Genomic DNA, 20,427 nt, shown 5'->3' with positions numbered 1-20,427 from the left:
GTATATATAATCAATAAACAATATGAGATTAATACGAACCCTATAAACTAGTTTATACATATTAAAACAGTGATATCAACTTTTATCTATCTCTCTAGAAATATTGAAAATATATTTTTATTTTAAAATTTGTTGTTGATAGCTAGTTTAAAGAGTGAATTGAACATGTAATTATCTAAATATAATGTAACTTTTTTGTAATATGATCAATATGTGCTTTCAATAGCACTTAACTACTGCTCTAAATCAACATTCAATGTTTGAGCTATGAAGGATGCTGGCATATCATCATATCTGAGGAACTGGTGATGCTGGTGATTCACCAGCTCTATCTCACTGAGAGGATGGCACTGAGTTTATCCAGGGTTATCTTCTTCCTTCCATTGCATCCTATGGCCACCATGTGAGTATAATAGACAATTACATTGAACAGATAGTAAATGAAATCTATCATAATTTACCCTCACAAAATCTATTTAGTAGGCTGTATCTGTTATCAGTACTCTATAAGACAGCCAATTGATTAATATTACTTTCAATCAAACAATATTTTAACTAAACAACCTTAGCCTATCACATAAACCACAAGCTCGGTCTTTTCATATATGTATAATAATGCATCTGTGTATTATAATGAATAATGTATTATAAATGTATTTAGTTACAATGAGTATGAAATTCTGATTTGACAATAAGTAAACATTTGAATGAAAGAACATGTACTTGCAGGAGTTCATAAATCATTGGTTGAAATAAATGTTACTCTGCTGCAAAATATAAAAAACAGAAAATATATTTGTTTTACACATATTCCTCCAATGACATACAATAAGTTTTATTGAACTTATTATAAATTTGTGTAAATATTTCTTATAAAGATTTAAAGTTATGAAATGTTCACAATACAGAATTAAAGCTCATGTCACAGGTTAATGTATTGGGACCATGTAGAGTTATCAATTTACAACATAATTTTCAAAACTATGCTTATTTACTGTTTATTATAATACGTTGTCATGGGTGAAATTTGACTTATTCATTACCAAAATAAGTCAAATTCATTTTTATTTAAATGCTATTGGGCGTGGGCAACAAATTTGAAATTGACAAATTATAAAGCAGAATGTATTGAATTGGCATCAATATTCTAATGTAAATATCTAAATTAATGATGAATAAGCCAAGTGACACTGTATAGTCTTTAGTATATTGGTTTAATAGTAGATAGTTACAAGACATTTAAATCTCACATCAATTCAGAGTGTAATAAATAATCAAACAACATATTATCCTACATTATCCAACTGGTTGGCAGAGCATTAGCAAAGCCTATTACTCAATTAAATTTGTCTCTCTGTCGACACAATATCTGAAATATAAACTGACCAATAGACTTGAAATTTTGCATGAAGCTTCATTTCTACATTAGCAACAATGAATTCAATGATGGTGCTTGCTGCCCCATGGTATTTTTCTTAGTATTAGCGAATATTTTTACATTGGTGTTACGGGTAACCGTAATGGCAACGAAAAATAGATGAATAAATATATTTATAAACAAACTTTGTTCAATCATTTGAGATTTCAACAAGTGCAACTTTTATTCATAGAGTAAAATGAAGATATAATAAACCTGATGTAATCTTAAAAGTCAGTGATAATATTTGACTTCAGCGCACTCTTGGATCACTAGCTGACAGAAACTTTGATTACCTATATGAAAACTACTATAAAACCAGAACCAGTATGTGAATATATCATGTGGAAAGATATTTTAAGAAAGATTTCATCTGTTCACTATAAATTATGTATGAAACTTTATTTTTACGTAGATAAGAATGCATTATATGATGGTGACTATCCAACCATGGAATTTGGCTGAGGCGTCATTGAACCCCATCACTCAGTAGGGTGACGCAATATCTCTTTTGTCTGCCAAAGGATGTAAACATATCTTTTTGTATGATTACATGTTTGTCTATTTGTCTGCAGGGCATCTAAAGAACGAAAGAGCAAAATAGATTTGAAATTTTGCATGCAACCTTACTAAAGTCTGTTGTACTACAAGTAGTGAAGCATACCTTATATGGATATAGGAAATCCTTGTACTGTGTATTAACTGTTTTTTATTATAATGGTTACAATACTCTTCAGGGACATGTGAGTTGTATTAGTTTATAAAAACAGTTTATTTGCTAAAACTTTTAAACTTTTCCCGTTCAAGGCTTTTTTATTGGCTCATAGTTTTAGTGTTAACATATGGTGAGTCAATATGTGGAGCAGTCCCAAAATTAAAATTATATTTAAATACCGAGATTAAAGCGTTGCTGAGTATTGCAGTTAACCCATTCTATTAATTTTTCCGTGCCAGATAATAATAATATTTATTGTCATATTAAGTTTTTGCACTTATCGACAAAGTCACTTTACAGCCAGTAGCCAAGTCAATAAATAAATACATGTTTAAATACTAAAATATAAGACATATGTAAATACATCCATGAAATATAAACAATTATCCTTAGTTAGCTTTAGATATAATTATATATTAATGTGGGATATAGCAAAAGATTCATCTACAGAATAAAAAGGATTGTTTAGAAACCAATTATAAAATTTATTGCAAAACACTTTTTTAGGGTATATATTTATTAAATTACGTAATTTGTTGTAAATTTTTAGTGAAACTACCTGATGACTATTAATGGTTTTATTTAGTCTGCAGAAATTGATTGTAGTAAGACTACTTACCTTACTCCTAGTATTGTAGATGTGATCAGCATACATTGTTAGGATATTGAAAAGTATACAAAACTAAGTCATATATGTATAAGTTGAAAATATTTTGAATTTTTAAGTTTATAAATAAAGGTTTACAATGTTCCAAAAAACTAACACCACATATGATCCTGATTGCTTGTTTTTGTAAAATTAATATTTCATCTATCCTACATACATATTGACACATATTCTGTACTCGATGTATATGAATAAAGTTCTCTTTGATTGATTGATTGATTGATTGATCCTGCTACAGTTTCCATAAAATATTAAACCATATCTAAAAATTTATTGGAAATAAGAAAAATAAGCGGATCTAATATACAATACAATACAATTAGTAAGCTTTTTAATTAGAAAAATAACCCTAGATAATTTTGAGCTAATGTAATCAATATGAGAACCCCATGTTAAATTTTTATAAAACAAACTCCCAGAAATTTTACTTGATTTGAATATTTATATAAATTATTATCAATACCAATAGCTCTTAAAGTAAAAATAATGTTTTGGGTTTTACCTTCATTTAAAAGAAAACTGTTTGCTTTAAACCAACCTGATGCCTTATCCAGAGCACTTTGTGCCAAGATATTAAGCTCATCAATGTTTGAATTAATGTTGAGGAAAGTGGTATCATCTGCATACAAGATTGATTTACAGTCAATAAAAGCTGGAAGGTCATTTATACTAATTAAAAAGAGAAGAGGACCTAAAACCGATCCCTAGGGGACACCACATTTAATTGTAACTACCTGTGACCAATCACTATTCACTAGAACCTTCTGCTTCCGCTCAAAAAGAAAAGATTTCAAAAATTCAAGTTGCAAATTTTGAACACCATAGTAAGTTTTAACAATAATTCTGAGTGATTTACTCAATCAAAGACTTTGCTCAGGTCACAAAAGGTAGCCTGAGCAAAAACCTTATTTTCATACGCTAGTAGCACTTCGTGCACCAGCTTATCTATTGCATCTACTGTGGATTTACCTTTTCTAAATCCAAATTGAGAAATACTTAAAAGATTATTTTTCTCAAAATAGGCTCTTAGCTGATCAAAAACCAAAAGCTCAAATATTTTTGATATTACAGGAATAACTGAAATGGGTCTATAACTTTCAGGTTTATCTTTAGATCCCTTTTACAAAATTGGACTTATTCTTGCAATTTTAAATTCATCAGGAAAGATTCCTTCTAACAGGCAAAGATTAAAGCAGCAGGAAAGTGGCAAAGATATGTTATCAATGATTTGTTTTAGAAGATTATTGGACATTTGATAAACATCATTACAATTAGAGTTTTTTAAACGCTTAGTTGCATTAATTACATCCAGTGTTGTTATTATATTCCAGGTAAAATGTCATTTGGAACAGGTTTCTCAACAGATGCAAGCAGCTGCTCCGAGTTAGAAGGGGCAGTGCCTATTTTGTTCTTAATAGTCTCCACTGAATCCAAAAAGTAATTATTAAAAGTGTCTGGGGATATTACTAACTTTTTTAAACTAACGGTACCTACTAAAATTATTATTACTTTTAATGATATTCCATGCTGCTCTGCATTTGTTCCTACTATTTTCTATGATATTTGTATAACATTTAATTTTACCTTCTTTAATAATTTTTCTGTAATGGTTTTTGAAGTAATTATATGTTTGTTTAATTTCATGGAAATTCCTCATAATTATTCTTAACTAAGACGTCTAAGAAAATGAATCTACTTTTCATAGCAGCTAACCCATTATTGAACCAGGCATTATCCCTTTTTTTACCATTGTTGGAATTAACTCTTACTGGTTTAGAGAGATAGTTAATATTGTTTGCCAATATATAAAGAATGACAGAACAGACATTCCGAGCACCGACAACATCAGAGGTCAAAATATTATTCCAATCATAGCATGCCAATCTATCTGTTAACTTGGAGATGTTTTGTTTAGGTAAAATAAATTTAAGAAACTGCATACTATTGGGTATGTTTGTTTGGTTTTGTGAAGTAAAATCAGTTATATTCAAATTCAGTGTGAGACCACAATGGTCCGAATATGGAAAATTAAAAATACTACAATTTAGTACATTATTTCTATGGCAATTTACAAAAATATTGTCAAGACAGTTATTTTTTTCGAGTAGGTTTAGTATTCAAATGATAAAATTTATACTGTCGCAAGAGATTAAGGAATTGATTTGAGAATCTACTACCTTTAGTTACATCAAAGTTATAATTAAAGTCTCCTCTGACCACAGATGTATAATTTAACCATTTTGTCAAAAACCGCAGCAATTTGTCAAAAGAGTCAAGGAAAGTAGTAGACAGTAGACAAATGCTTTATTTAAAGAAAGTTCACAATACTTTTAACATTCCAAGAGCTCACAGAGCTCGCGCGAAAATACTATTTACATAAGAAACAAAATTAATTACGGCATACATTATAGTGTTGTCAGCCAGTCTTGTTACAATTATTAGATCGTCATTATATCAACACTTTTAACATTCAAGAAAGTAACAACATGCATTTTCAAAGTTTAACTGAACAAGTATCTGAACAGTGATTCCCGTGGCAAAATATTTAACTGCCAATTTTCACAAAAATATCAACAATAAACAAACTACTATTAAAGATCAACAATACATTTTTTAAAGCTACATCTAACAAAACAATCTGCAATAATTAAACAAATACAAACCAACAATAATATACAGTAAACAACTACAGATCAACAACAATATACAATAAATTCTAACAGAAATATCAACAATAAATCATATATAATTAACATTCAATAAATATATTTTTAATGCAAACAAAGTTTAAAACGATTTACTAATTATGAAATTTGACAATACACAAAATATATAAGCTATGCTTCTGAGATGCAGACTAATACCATTACTATATATTAATTTCATTTTTGAGAACTGCGCTCTTAACTTTCATTTTGAAACGAGGTTTTCCCTCATTCAAAATGTCGTTACCAAAATGTACAACAATCTTATTGAAATTTTTTTTTCCAACAAAACAAAACTGTTTTCTACAAAATTCTTTTCTGAAAGTATTTGAGTTACCTGATGGAGAGTGATATATAGTTAAAACAATCAATTTTAAATTATCCACAAAAACAGCTGCCGCCTCTAAATCCAACTCGGAACAAAACTGACCAACATCACACATTCTTACATTCAAACACTTATGTGTAAGTACTAAGGAACCTCCTCTAATATGTTCAGTTCTACAATATGCACTTTTACTAAAATAACCATTAGGCAATTAAGCCCATGGAATAATAATTATAAAAATATGATATTAACTATTTACAATGAACCATTTTGATAACTTTTTCCTCAATTTATCTATAGCTATTTAAATATTTTCTTTGTATATATACTTATTTAGTATATAATACTCTTTTTTTATTCCTAATATTTGAAATTAACAAAACAAAAATTAGTATACATTGAAAGGTTTTCTTTTAACCGTATTTTTTCAGTATTTTTTTCTACTGAATGTATTAGTGTATCCATGTAGCTATTCTAGGCTATTAAGGTTTAATGTGATATACAGAGTGTCCCTGAACTCTTTATCAACCTTTCCAAATATTATTTCTGGCCAAAGAAAAATCAAAATATATTCAAACTTTCAATGACTCGGTAATTACCTGAACAATTACCATTTTAAACTTTTCACTTGTATATTTTTTATTTAAGAACGGCTTATTATAAGTTATAATTAAGTTGAAATAATTTATAAAGCTGCTATAATCAGCTGATTATAACACAATTTTGTCGGACTGTGATCATAATATCCTTATCTATTGTAAGCTTTACGTTTCTTTTGATCAAAACATATTTAAATAGAAATGTAGAATAAAGGGTTTAGTAGTTTATAGCTACCAGAAATCAGAAATCAGATAGCTATAAACTACTAAACCCTTTATTCTACATAGGGCTAATGAATTTTTCATAAGAGTTTATATTAAACAGGGCTCAAAATAATCACTTTTTTTACTCAAAGAATAAGGTAATGTTGCAGCAGAAAACTTAAAATTTCTATTCATTCATGAATGGTACAAATTCTTAGAATTCATGTAACATTATGTTGTAGATTTCAATGCAATATTCCTCAAGAGTCAAAGTCACTGGCATCTTGTCCACCCTGTAGAATCGAATATGTCATAATTCTTGTTCCTGAGGGATTTACATTATAATACTTTATTACAAATTGGAACATATTTGTTACTTATTATACAGGAAGTTTCTACTCAAAATTCAACATGTGCCAGACCAGATTTATATTATTAGACCATATTATATTTCTGATATTTCTTCTTTTACATTTCTTAACTGTTAAAATGAATTATTAATAAGTAATAAGTAAGAAAAAATAAAAGGGTCGAATAAATATTTAAAGATTTATGTTATTAATTCATTTTAATAGCAACTGACTAAGTAAATGTACTGTTAACTGTAGTGTTTATCTCTGATAGGGAAATGCCACCTCAGCCTCTCACCTCCATGTATCTGGGGGCTGTGATGATGCTGATGATGTGGTCAGTGACTGAGATTACAGGAAGTGTGGGGGTCTGCACGAAAAGTGAGGTGTAAGTTCAACCAAACTTTTTATTTACTATTACTTATTATTTATTGTCTGTCTCTACAGTAATCAAAGCAATATTATTAGTAATGTTTTTAATTTCATTACAATAAATCACAGCTATTAAGTTAATATTAGTTAGACAATAACTAGTTATTGTCACACGGATTCAAAAAATACAAACTGGTCTAAAGTAAAAATTATTGCTAAAATAAGTCTGGTTCTCTTATATTGGCATCAGTAGGATGTTTTTTGTACAAATGATGAATTAGCATTGTTGTGTTCATAACTATATAATTATAATTAAGAACAGAAAGTCCATTTAGAAGTTGTAGATTGGCTGAACAATCTTTATTTGATTTTACTTGGTGAAGTAAAAAAAACTGTTAAGAAATTACTAGATAAATAGTTATTTCTTTTAAATATAGTTGAGAAGGAATATCTGGACCTGGTGTTGTGCTGCATAACTGAATTTGTTAATACTAACTATACAATTTTATGACAGTAAAATATATTTCTTTTAACTAGACAATAAATTGGGAATAATGTTTCAGAGTCACCAAAACTAGACTTCACTTCGTACATAGGACATATTTAGAATCTTACAGAACACGGGGTGGTGGCAACTGTGGATACTATTACAGTTCCTGGGAAAACATGTATCAGACACCGAACTGCAGGCAACTATGTGAATGAAGAAGAGGTTAGTTATAATAAACTACAGTAGTTGTGGCAGTGTTAAGTAAAACTTCAGTTCACACTAGATATTCACAGAGGTCTCCAGAGATGTAATATTACAAGATAGAAGTACAACACATCATGTGTTGCATAACAGACTTTGCTGAGGTTCTGTACTAAATTTCAGGTCTACACCGAAGGCTTAGTCAATTATTTTATTATGCCAAATGATTGTACTCAGTTTGTTCACAAATTTATTTATTCTGAATTTTCTTTTTGTCATCATGGGTATCCATAAGACCAATATAAAAATAGTTGCGTTGAGTGACATACACCATCATTGAGCATAATGTTGCCCATATAGAAATGGAACTTCATGCAATTAATTGCAAACATATAGGTCAGTTTCTTCTAGAGATATAGTGCAAACGGACAGACAGACAGACAGAAATGAAAGTTTTCCAGCCCTTTAATTGCCAACAATCTACTTGGAAATATTGTAGAGAAATTGAGTGGGATTTCTGTTCTGTAATAACTATTCAATTGTTTACTATTTTGAACAACAACTTTGTGATGTATTCTACATTTTATTTTGTAACGCAATGACTTTATCTCAACAAGACTTTATATGACTAATGCATATACAACTTTACTTATTCTTCTATTTTAATTGCATTCATGAAGATTTCTACTGAGAAATTTTGTGTTTTTGTCTTGTATTGATATGTAGAATTGCACTTTTATAAGGCAAACCATTTACAAGTTAATAAGAGACAAGTTCTTTCTCACTGTATGTTCATAAGTATTGAAATCACAGATTTAATAATCTCTAGTATTATTAACCCTTCCAGTACTGTGCCTGTCATTCTACACTCTCACCGAATCAGGTGTTTATACTGTATGTATTAATAATTTACTCCAGTTTATGCTAAAATTGTTTAAATATTTGACACAGCATTTTTATTGTTTTTGAGACATATAACAGTTTTTATTCTTTTATTATCCACAAAGCTGTATGAATGTTTGAAACAACGCTACAATGGTTACTTGGGCGTTTTATAATTATATAAGCTAAAAACATGATACAGATACGTAGTTTGAACTACATTTCTTTCTAGTTGATCTCCTAGGAAATCGAAATTGTCAATTAGAGAACTATGTTTACAGCTTTATGCCTAGCTATGATGAAGGTCGAACATAATTTCGTATTACACTTGTGTTTTAAAACTAAATAACAAACCCAATCTTTTGTTTACAGAGTTACACAGAGCAAGAAACCAAGGAGTTCTGTTGCCCTGGTTATAAAACCTGCTCTTCTGTAGATGGCTGTGTCTGTCAGCCAGTGTGTCACTTGGAATGTCTCAACGGGAATTGTTCAGCTCCAGACCATTGTGAGTGTTGGAGTGGTTACAATAAACAACAGGGTACAGAGAATATCTGTGAGCCTGTATGTAGCCAGAATTGTGTCCACGGATACTGCAGTCACCCTGAGATTTGCTCCTGTGACCAAGGCTACACACTTAACCCTTCCCAACCCTACACCTGCCAACCAGTGTGTTCCTCACCTTGTGTCAATGCCAACTGTACCTCACCAGATGTCTGTACTTGTTTCCCTGGCTATGAGAAAATAACTGGTGATCAACACAAATGTCACCCTGTTTGTTCCAAGCCTTGTCAAAACGCTGCTTGCATCAAACCTGAACTTTGCTCTTGTTTTGTTGGGTATCAGAAAGATTCAGAAGTGGAAAACATCTGCAACCCAGTTTGCTCAGAAGGCTGCATCAACGGAGTATGCACAGAACCTGGTGTGTGCAGTTGTCTTGAAGGGTATAAATCTCAAAACAATTATACGTGTAAACCTGTCTGTTCAAATTGTTCTAATGCACATTGCTCTGCACCTGAGGTCTGTTCTTGCTTTCCCGGCTATAAAAAAGAAAGTGAGGAAGATTCCATGTGTTTCCCCATCTGCTCACCAGAGTGCATCAATGGTAACTGTACTGCTCCTGATAGTTGTGAATGCTTTGATGGTTATGAGTTATCTGATGATCCTGGAGTTTGCAAGCCATATTGCAGTGAAGGATGTAATAACGGTGTCTGCACCGCACCCGAAGAATGTTCTTGCCTTTGGAGTTTTGGCAGTGAGGGAAATAAGTCTGATTGTTCTCGAATGAAATCAGAAAACTATGATTGCTCATTTGTTAACACTTTAGTTCCACTTGGATTTGACAAACCTTGTATCAACTTCTCGACTGAGTTTATTGTTGGAAATTTGAGAGGATGCAATATTTTAAATGAGCTGTTGATGGAACTCAGACGAAAAGAAAAGGACATCTTGCTGATGACTTTAGAATGTGATAACATTTCTGTATTAAGCAATCCTTTTTCTCTTGAAATTTTTTGCAATGCTACTATAAATGATGAAGAGCATACCACTGAACATCAAAAGTCAATGGTTTTTACAACAGAAGAATATTTCTCTGAGAGTACTGAAACAACTGATCAAAGTTTAGCTGTTTATGATTCAACAACTTATAATGATAACTCAATGTTTTTTTCTACTGATTGGATTGGTCCAAGTACTTCAGAAGCATTGGAGACCCCAGCAATTTTCACTGATCGTTCAAAAATGAAACCTCAAATTTCAGTGGCATCTGACAAAAATTTTGGAAATATACGTGAAGTTTTGATTTCTGGCAATCCATTACAGTTGAATGCCACTGTGCACTTCTTACCTTTGATAAAGCAGAGACAGATAACTGTAGATTACTTTGGTAACACAAATTATACTCTGGTGCAAGAGTGGTGTCTTTGTCAAACAAACAAAACTTGGTGAGTAGTTCTCTGTTATTGTTGAACCTTTGTCAAATAGTTTATGCAAGAACCATGAGATTCTCTTAGGTCATTTACGTATAAGCATTTGGCTATATTATATATATATATATATATATATATATATATATATATATATATATATATATATATATATATATATATATATAAAACATTGCTTAATAGTAATATCATACTTTAAAACTAAAACTCATTTACACAATAGAGCGGATTGTACTTAAAATGTAATAATCTGTCTGGTGTGATATCATATGAAAAAAATTTATATAGAGTAATAAATTAAACTAATACCAAACATATTATAGCAATTACAACTATTTGTATCAAATAGCCAATATACTTATTGGTTTACAATTTGTTTGGTGATGCGAACTGTACTGCTCTCCTTACATGAATAGTGAGTGAGCTGCCTGGGAGGCCCTGTATACGAGTACATATATGTTACAAAAATAGACCAATTATCTATAACAAATATCCAAATCTTTCTAAATATTTTTCTTACAATCTCAGATGCATCATGGTTCATAGCTGGCTCTGTTTTCTTTTTTGTTGTTAATTTTATTCGTTAACATGTTACAGGAATCTTTGTGTAGACACTCAGTACCAGTTTACTATCTGCCCTTGTAGAACTCAGGGACTTCTATTGCTGAATGAAGGTAAACTGATGCTTTTTCTTCTTATAAAGAAATTCATAAACCTTAAATTCATACAATTCATTAGCTGTTTCTCTATTATTTGTATTTTGGAACTATTTCTCTGTGTAGAAAACTCCATTGCTGTTCCAATCGTGAAAGCACTGGCAGTGGTTGTAGTGTGTGGGATACTGCTAGCGTTGGCTATCTGGTACAATCGGAATAGACTTGTTCACAACTACTATGCACCTCCACACCGTTCTACTGGTAAGAAGCTTATACTTTATCAAGAGTTCTGTCCAAACAATTCAGGCTGTTTTAATTTTTGAAAAATTTAGGATATTTTAAAAGTTGATTACTTTTGTTTCCAAAAGTATTAATTGTGAAATCATAAGATTGATTAGTATTGTCACAGCTCCGGTTGTAACAACACTGAATATCAAGGCTAATTGTTGCAATTCTTTTCATATACCTTTGAATGGAACTTTCAAACTTTCAGATTCAAATTCAGATTCTTAATTAGGTATTATGTAAAACAAATTACAATAAGCTTTGTCAAGTTAGTACAGCTAAGTCGTAATATTACAACAATAAATTGTAAATCAAAATTAGAACAACATTCATTTGTTAAATCATTAAAATCACAGTTAAAATAATCTTTAGTGGTATTAAAACAATTTCTCTTTAACCAAGTACATATCTCACTTTGTATTTATTACTGATGTATTTCAGATTTGAAGTGATGTCAATTTGATGAGAGTGGCAGATTATAACGCCAATTTGCTGTGTGTCACCCCCACGTTGGTTGCGATAATTTGCTGAAAGTCAGTTCTTTAGAGTTATTGACTCACCATGTAGTTGTACGCCCCTTGTCACCAGTGGCACGTTGTTGTGCCATGTTGCTCATCATGGTATCGGTCGCCATCTTGCCCAATGCTAGCTATATTCCCTCGGTATTACTCAAAACTTATTTAATTTGAACATCTCTGGTGTTATCACCAGAGACAAGTCTGTGTGTATGTCAGGGTTCCAAAATATGTTAAGTAATGATTACAAAATTTAATATCACTCCACACTTTTTATAAAAGGGATATTCAAAAAAAGTCAAACCAAGTGACCACGAGATTAATTTATTAAATGTCACACTCTCAACACATATTATAATTTCACTCACCTTGCAGTGCTTTGATAATTTTAAAAGTCTAAACAATATCCCATCCTTGATTAAATTTCAATACACTATACAACAGATCATTACTATCCCAGGAGAACTAACACAACCTCCTTGCTTCGAGTCTGGTGAAAGAAGAACCAATCTCCGTATAAAACGACGGATACCGACTCAAAACAATACTCATCCCCTCTCTCGTTCAAATCAGCGTCTTCACGAATAAATTTAATTTAATTCTTTTTTTATAATTGTCGAAATTTATTACTTTTACTATAATTAATCAATTTAAGTATTTCTATTTTCTTTTTATTATTTTTTCAAAGCTTTTTATTTAAATTTTTAGCAACATGTGCTTTATGACGTCATCAATATACAAGTCATTCATACCACAATTGGCTTTTCTGCGTAATTCTATTTAATTTTTTTGTAAAACACGAATTTTGGTTATGTTTACTTCATTTTAATTAATCAAATCTTTTCCCGAATAAAGTTCAATAAATTTCTTCGTTATTAAATAAATCTCAATTCCGACAACATGTGATTCACTGACGTCACAGTCTGCCGATTCATTGACGTCACAGTCCGCCAATTCCCCGCGAATATTCAAATGTTGTAATTTGACCTGTTACATTACAAGGTAAATTGCTTTACTGCTAATGGCAACTTATTAAAAAATGTGTATTGTTGAAATTATATATTCTATGTGTCTTGTCTAATCTAAAATTTGGGATCACTAAATTAAGGCCTTGTCTGGTCTCATAAATATGATAAAAACAGTGGTTAAGAAACGTACCAAAATGTTCTTTAACAAGTAGCAAATGACTGTATATATACATGGAACTCAATGTCATGATGTTGATATCAGGAAACGTCGCTCTACAAGAATCAGAAGCTGACAAAACCAGTATAGCACTTATTGCTCTAAGCTCAACTCTGTATTGTTTTCCTTAAGATGTCTTTCAAATTTTCTGAAAAGTAGTGCACCGAAAATGGTATATGATGGTTACTTTTCCTCTGTGATGTCATATGGCATAATGTCATGGGGAACTGCTTCATCTTCTCTGTTACAAAGAGTATTCAAATTGCAAAAGAGGGCTTTTCGTTTAGTGTTTGGGTTGAGGGGCCTGGAGAGCTGTAGGCAAGTGCTTCACCAAGAACGTATACTAACCCTCCCCTCCATTTTTATTTATTCCGTTTCAATTCACACTTTTAAACACATTACCGATTTTCCTACCCACAATCATATATATCCCACCAGAAATAAAAATAGTTTAACAGTACCCCACCATAGTAATAATATGTTACACAAATCAATAGAATATTTAGGACCTACAATTTATAATAGATTGCCAGATTATTTAAAAGCCAGCATTTCACTTGCATCTTTCAAAAACAAACTAAAAGACTTTCTTGTAAAAAACTGTTTTTATTCACTCTCTGAATTTTTGTGCCCCACCCAACCTTACAAGTAAAAATATCATTAGTACTGTTTTTCAATATATTTTTAATTGTAGTTTTACCAGATATAGCAATAACTTTAATAAGAATATTTTTAGTATTGAGTTATTTTATACATACTGACAATTCTCGATACATGTTAATGTCAATGAGAAATACATGATTTTGATTTGATTGCCTTTTTTTCCACATAAAAGCTTTATTGGCTGCACTTGAACTGCTCCGAAATCTTACACCATAGTTGAGTTGTGAATGAATCATACCAAAATTAGATTGTAACACGTGCATTCCAGCTCAGTTTGGTCTCAAGATAATTATGTATGTACCCAACAGCTTGACAGGATAAAAATAAGATTCATACAAAATGTCTTTAATATGTTTTAGTAGAAATAGTATATGTTCAGTCTTACTTTTCCTTTATTTACCTACATTTATAATAAAATCATTAATAATACTAAAAATAAAAAGGATTCCAAAACAGAGCCTTGAGGTACCTTCATAAATCAAGGGCCAAACATGGCAAAATAATCCATAGCTGACATATGATATTCAAAAATCAATTGCAGTTTCGACTTAGACATTGCATAATGTCTAGACCTTTCTTGGACACCACACATCAACAACCTCTGCAAAAAGCTAAGCACCAGACTGTATGTAATACGACGAATAAAAAATATAGGAAACACCATGACCACGAGGATTGCATACTTCTCCCTGTTTGAATCCTATATCCGCTATGGGATAGCAGCTTGGGGAGGGACAACTTCTGGCAACCTGCAACGCATACTTTTGAAACAAAAAAAAGCCATACGAATACTGGGTAATCTCCAACCACGAGAGTCTTGCAGGGATGCTTTCAAGCACCTCAAAATCTTAACAGTCATAGGCCTGTACATCCTGGAAACAGTAACGTATGTCCACATCAAGACTCCAGGCATAGCAGAAAGGGGTGAGCAATTCCATCACTACAACACCAGACGGGCCACTGACTACTGCCTTCCTGTGCACCGACTCCGCAGCACTGAACATAACATAAGCCAAGTTACATCGGCGCCAAAATGTGGAACTGTTTGCCAGAGATGCTGAAAAAAGTGGATCAACAACAATTCGCTCGTCACTTGAAGACCTGGCTTCTCAATCGACCCTTCTACAGCATTGAAGAATTCATGAGCTGGCAAACTCAACCAGACTTTTGAAAAATTACTCAGAATTGTACTTGCTCCTCAGTAATATTGTATGACACTATACTTATCTTGACGATAACATAATAAAGATATTTTTGATTTGATTTGATTAATGTTTTGGGTTCATGTAAATGAAACACTTAGCAAATATTTAATTCACTAAATATTTATTTACCTCATAAATGTGCAATCTAATATGTATTATTGTAAATACAGTACACTAATTTAGTTGTACACTCCCAGGGCATCTTACTGTCGAGGATAGGTAATATGCTGCGTGGTACACAGCGTTATAGTGGCAAATTTTCCAGTGTGGGAACACTTGGTACATTTGACAGATTATAAAGTAATTTGAATTTATATGATCTCCTAGAATGGCTACAATATCTATGAGCATAAAATTGAATGTATTTAAGCTCACATAATAACACTAACCCTTCAGGAAGTTTACAGTAACTTATATTGAAAATTAAGTGAAAATAAAATAAAGAAATAGTAATTTAATTTTGATGAATTTAAATTATTTATTTTTGATGAATTTAAATTATTTATGTTACATTATTGCACATTTTAAAAATTGTTATGAAGGCTTAACTAACTTTAATATCATTATCTATTTCTTTAAATTAAACATATATTCCAAAAATCACAAGGAGAAAAACCTAACACTTTACAAATAGTTAGCAAATATGTCCTCTTCCACTTCTTTTCTGTCAGGTTGAGCTCATCGAGTTCTAGTGTCATTGGCTAAGCGGTGTTGTTTTAGCCATGTCCAGATGTTTGATCCATTCAGCTTAATAAACATCAGCGCTTATGCATGTCTGATGGTGAGTCTCGATCTAAATGGTGACATGATTACGTTTATGTGATTAAAACCCTGCTCACACTCTGATGAACTCTTTGCAGCAATTGATTAGGGACTTTAGAAATGGTCGTGCTGTTTTGTAAATAATCTCTGAAGCTGTTTAATATCTTGTTTGAATTTAGTTTGAGTCTTGCACAGAGCTTTTCTATTTTATTTTTTTTTTTTTTCACTGAATCAAACAAATTTTTCAAAAGAGCAGTTCTTGCTTTCAACTATCCGAAAGAAGTGAATTATATTCTTTTTCATATTTGTTGGCTCCTGTAGATGGTTCATTGGTGCTTCTAGTGGTGAAAAGCCTTCTATCAAGGTTGTTAATAATACTTGATGTAAAAGAAATTGAGTTGATATCAGGTGTTTTATTAATCCTCTATACATCACTCGTTCAGTAGTGGTTCTGTTCTTATCTTCTTGGGTATTCTTTAAATGGGAGTACAATGCTTGATAACCACACCAAACAGTCATTTCTGTTTTGAAGGAACTGGATACTAACATTTTGCTCAAAATACAAACAATTTTGTTTATCTGCAAATCAAGTTCACTAGCACATTGTGCTAGTTCTCTTTGGTTTTTAGGTGATTTGCTATAAAGAGTGTATAAACACCAGATTTCTTTCCTAACATGACACTAACACCATCACAAGCACATGCAACTAAAAGTGCATTTAAAATGAACTTTCAAGTACTTGTAATCAAACCCATATATTTTCAAACAACCTAACAGAGCGTCAAAAATAGAATTAGAAGTTTAATTAGACAATTCAATCAGGTCCAAGAATAGCACACGTGGTAGAAGGCCTTTGCTGATTCCGCATTTTAAATAAACAATTAAAGTAGATTTATCCCTTAAGCTTCTAGATTCATCAATCAAAATTTAAATTTTACCGAAAATAATTCGAATCTTTTGAAAATTCATTTCTTCATCTCATCAGAAATTTGATCAATAATTTCAGTAGTACTAAATCTACTGTGTTAACCTACACTAATGTTCACATTCATTCATTTTCTGAAATTCCAACAGTTTGGAATGAACAGAAAAAGCTCTATCATTTTTTGACAAATAGTAAGCTGATCTAAATATTTTAATGGTAAGATTTGTGGTTGGATACGTTCATTTTATCTTAGACATTTTCAATAGTTTCCTTCTCTGTCTTAGCAGATATGGTCTCAGCTGTCAAAGGGCCTGCTGATTGTTTGTGAAGAAAAATCATTTTTGGAAAGTTAGTTGGGCAGAATTATTAGACCCACTACATGTTACTGTAAAGGCATGCCATTCCTTAGAAATTGAAGTACAGTCCCTTTTTAATGCACCAAGATGAGAAACTTGCTTACATAACGCATAACCTAATAAACCATTTTTGCAATCTATGGAACGCTTATTTTTTACGCTTCCACTTGTCCTGAGACCTTGTCCTGTAAGGCTATTTCGTTACATCTTCTGTATCGGGTGTTACTAAAGATAGTGAATTATTTGAACTTATAGTTGTTCAATAAATAATTTTATGCCAAATTAATATTCAGCAAAACATTGGCTAATTCTTTATCTGCCCAAAACGGCCAAAATCAGAGTGGAATCATCATTCCCACGCATTCCCACTTCACTACGCCGCTGGTGGTGCAGACAACACCATGGGTCTCGTGGCTCTATCGCATGAAGGTTCTGTTTTGTTGGTAGTCCTGCTTGTAGCTGTATTTAAAGCTCATCTTGAATTATTGGATTGGTTAAAGCTAAATTATTTTAGTAATTTAGAGGAAGCGTTTAATTATTTCATAAAAATAGTATCAGATACTTATAATTATTGTTGTAATGTTAGAGAAATAAGTGTATATCTTTAAAAAGAGAACAGCAAGTTAGGTGGTTTACTCCTGAACTTAAAAAATCAACAGAGATCTTTGTATAATAGATTTCAGAAATGCAGTAATGATTTAGAGGAAAATAGGTTTAAGAATGACTAAATGGTGGCAAAAAGATCATATCGATTTAAAATAAAGCAGGCAAAAATAGAAGCAAATAGTAACTAGATTGAAAAGTCTAATAAGTCTAAAGCAGCATGGAACATTATTAAAGCTGAAATTTGTCAAAATGGTAAAGGAGGTGAAACAAATAATATTGAATCAAAACAACTGCAATTGAGCTTTACTCCACTATTGTAAAAGTACTAAGTAAAAATAAAGATGTCCGAAGTTTGTCATTACTAAAGCCAGAACAGCCTATAACGTGTAAAAACAAATTTCAAGTATTAAGCATGGAAGTGGAGAAGTAAAGAGTACTTCTGAGTCTAAAGGATCACAAGCAACAATGACAGGAATACTGGAAAAAATGCAACCAGCCAACAAACTCGAGGTCAACAAAAACAAAACTGCCCCAGATTGCTGTTTGTGGCAGTAGTCATGGGAAACATATGTCACCACTTCCGGAAGAATAACTGGGGGAGAGTTTCACTGTGGAAGTTGTCACAAATCCAGCAGCAAATTTCAACTATATTGCTCAAAACTTGGTGGAAATGACGTCTACTTTTAAACTGAAGACCATGCAATATTTCTCTGAGGAAGCAATGACTGTGATTTGAGTCAAGAATCATGAATTGCTTGTAAATAGTGTTAAGTTAGATAATGTTAAAGTGTTTTTGAATTGATTAAATGTTTATATTTCTGAGGTAACTTATTGTATAGTTCTTTTGCTGTGTACGTTGGAGTTGTTTCTACAAGGCGAGTTGATGTATGGGATATTGAAAATTGGCTTTAAATCTTGTATTGTAATTATGATCAAAGCTATCATATGAAAAGCTTTCAAAATTTGACTGTACTGTTAGTAGGGTTATCAGAATGTATAAATTTGAAAGTGATAAGAGTTTTAATTCTTTAAACATAGGTTAGCAAGAAGTTCTAAATTATGAAAAAGTCATTAACTTTATAATTTTTCTGGGTCTTAAAAACTGTATCGAATTCAGAAGATGATCCCCAAAATCCCCAGAGAATCTCTAATATACAGAACAACAACTAAAAGAGCAATCAATAAAAACACATTTAGTCACTTGTCAACACAACCTTCATTAACATCACCTTTTTTAGCACATCAATTGCAGAAGAGCCCAGTAAAATAGAGCAGATAAAATTAATTAGAATTTAGAATTTGACATTAACTTTATATTCTAAATGTTGTTTATTGTATTGAAAAATTAAATTATTACTCACTACTATCATATGCTGTATTACATTTACTATTCTTTACAGAACAAGAATCTTGATAGTAGTTGTCTAACTTACAGATATTGCTACTCCAGACACTGTCTCATTATCATCTATTGAACCCAAAACCAAGGGTGGAGAGAGTCACCAGGGGTTGTCTTCCAGCAATTGAGAGAATCATTGATCTCTTTCAAATCCCTGGATGATTCTGCAAGTGAAATCGGTCCTCTGTGTTTAGTCTACAAAAAGATCAGAAGACCAAATTTATTTTAATGCTAAAATCTGATAAATAGTCTCCATAGCGAGAAATATATCTTTTTTATTGTATTTTGTATTATTATTACAAGGAATTTAACTTAAAATATATGATAGTTGTATGTGATTATTTTTGTGAGTCAATAAAAATGTTTAAACAAAATAATAGTGCATTATTTTTACTTTATGTAATTATTGTTGCTAAAAATTCAAGTTTAATAAAACACACACACACACACACACACACACACACACACACACACACACACACACACACACACACACACACACAACCATTTATACAGCTGTGTAGAATGAGTGGGGTCAAAAATAAGGTAGGTACCTGGGTACAAATCATTGTTATTCTACCAGCAAACATTAAATCCAACCACCAATTTAGAAAAATATAGAAGATCAGGTTTATATATTAAGTTAAATATTAAGGTTTTTACAGTACATTTACTGCATTTTTCAGTAAAAAAATGGTGCCTTGACAGGGACTACACATAAAGCAAAACAACAATTAAAGCAGTGTGTAACCAAAACACTTATCATGCAAGAGCCATTAAGCATAGAAAACAATTTATGTATGAAGACCATTACAGACCATATTCTGAAAAATGCACAAAGTGAAAATTAAATTTTGATCTGTGTTCAATCATTTAATTTAAACTGTTACTACAGTACTACAGTACAAACTGTAGTATGTTTAAAATACTTTTTAAACGTACTACAGTTTCCAGAATAGCATGATTCTTATTATATATTCTTCTTCTATGATGC

General features: G+C 31.4%; 2 protein-coding genes across 3 annotated transcripts in view; both read left to right on the top strand.

The window, feature by feature from the left end:
• LOC124355711 (neurogenic locus notch homolog protein 2-like) overlaps positions 1-19,798 on the top strand; it is a gene marked incomplete at its 5' end in the record, with an annotated part of 37,371 nt that extends 17,573 nt beyond the window's left edge. The window contains 5 exon segments of the mRNA XM_046806870.1: positions 7,260-7,322; positions 9,303-10,873; positions 11,474-11,550; positions 11,659-11,793; positions 19,470-19,798. Coding sequence (XP_046662826.1) covers positions 7,260-7,322; positions 9,303-10,873; positions 11,474-11,550; positions 11,659-11,793; positions 19,470-19,561 — 1,938 coding nt within the window.
• LOC124354302 lies at positions 174-9,438 on the top strand. 2 transcript variants are annotated; one of them, XM_046804648.1, is made up of 4 exons: positions 174-403; positions 7,260-7,373; positions 7,921-8,069; positions 9,303-9,438. In XM_046804648.1, exons 1-3 carry the CDS (start codon positions 309-311, stop codon positions 8,060-8,062), a joined length of 351 nt encoding a protein of 116 aa, XP_046660604.1. In that variant the 5' UTR covers positions 174-308; the 3' UTR covers positions 8,063-8,069; positions 9,303-9,438. The 2 variants fall into 2 exon arrangements, with proteins under 2 accessions (XP_046660604.1, XP_046660603.1); XM_046804647.1 differs by lacking the exon at positions 174-403 and adding an exon at positions 4,070-4,236.
• Positions 19,799-20,427: the final 629 nt, after the last annotated feature.

The sequence above is a fragment of the Homalodisca vitripennis genome, chromosome 2 (assembly GCF_021130785.1).
Source record: "Homalodisca vitripennis isolate AUS2020 chromosome 2, UT_GWSS_2.1, whole genome shotgun sequence".
Taxonomy (NCBI): domain Eukaryota; kingdom Metazoa; phylum Arthropoda; class Insecta; order Hemiptera; family Cicadellidae; genus Homalodisca; species Homalodisca vitripennis.
This window is presented reverse-complemented; position numbering and strand designations above follow the sequence as displayed.

Bases quoted from the DNA above. Each gene is read 5' to 3' on its own strand.
- LOC124354302 (XM_046804647.1), top strand. From the start codon at position 4,136: ATGTCATTTGGAACAGGTTTCTCAACAGATGCAAGCAGCTGCTCCGAG. The intron at 4,237-7,259 runs GTAATTATTAAA...TATCTCTGATAG, and splicing joins GTCTCCACTGAATCCAAAAA to GGAAATGCCACCTCAGCCTC. The intron at 7,374-7,920 runs GTAAGTTCAACC...ATAATGTTTCAG, and splicing joins GTCTGCACGAAAAGTGAGGT to AGTCACCAAAACTAGACTTC.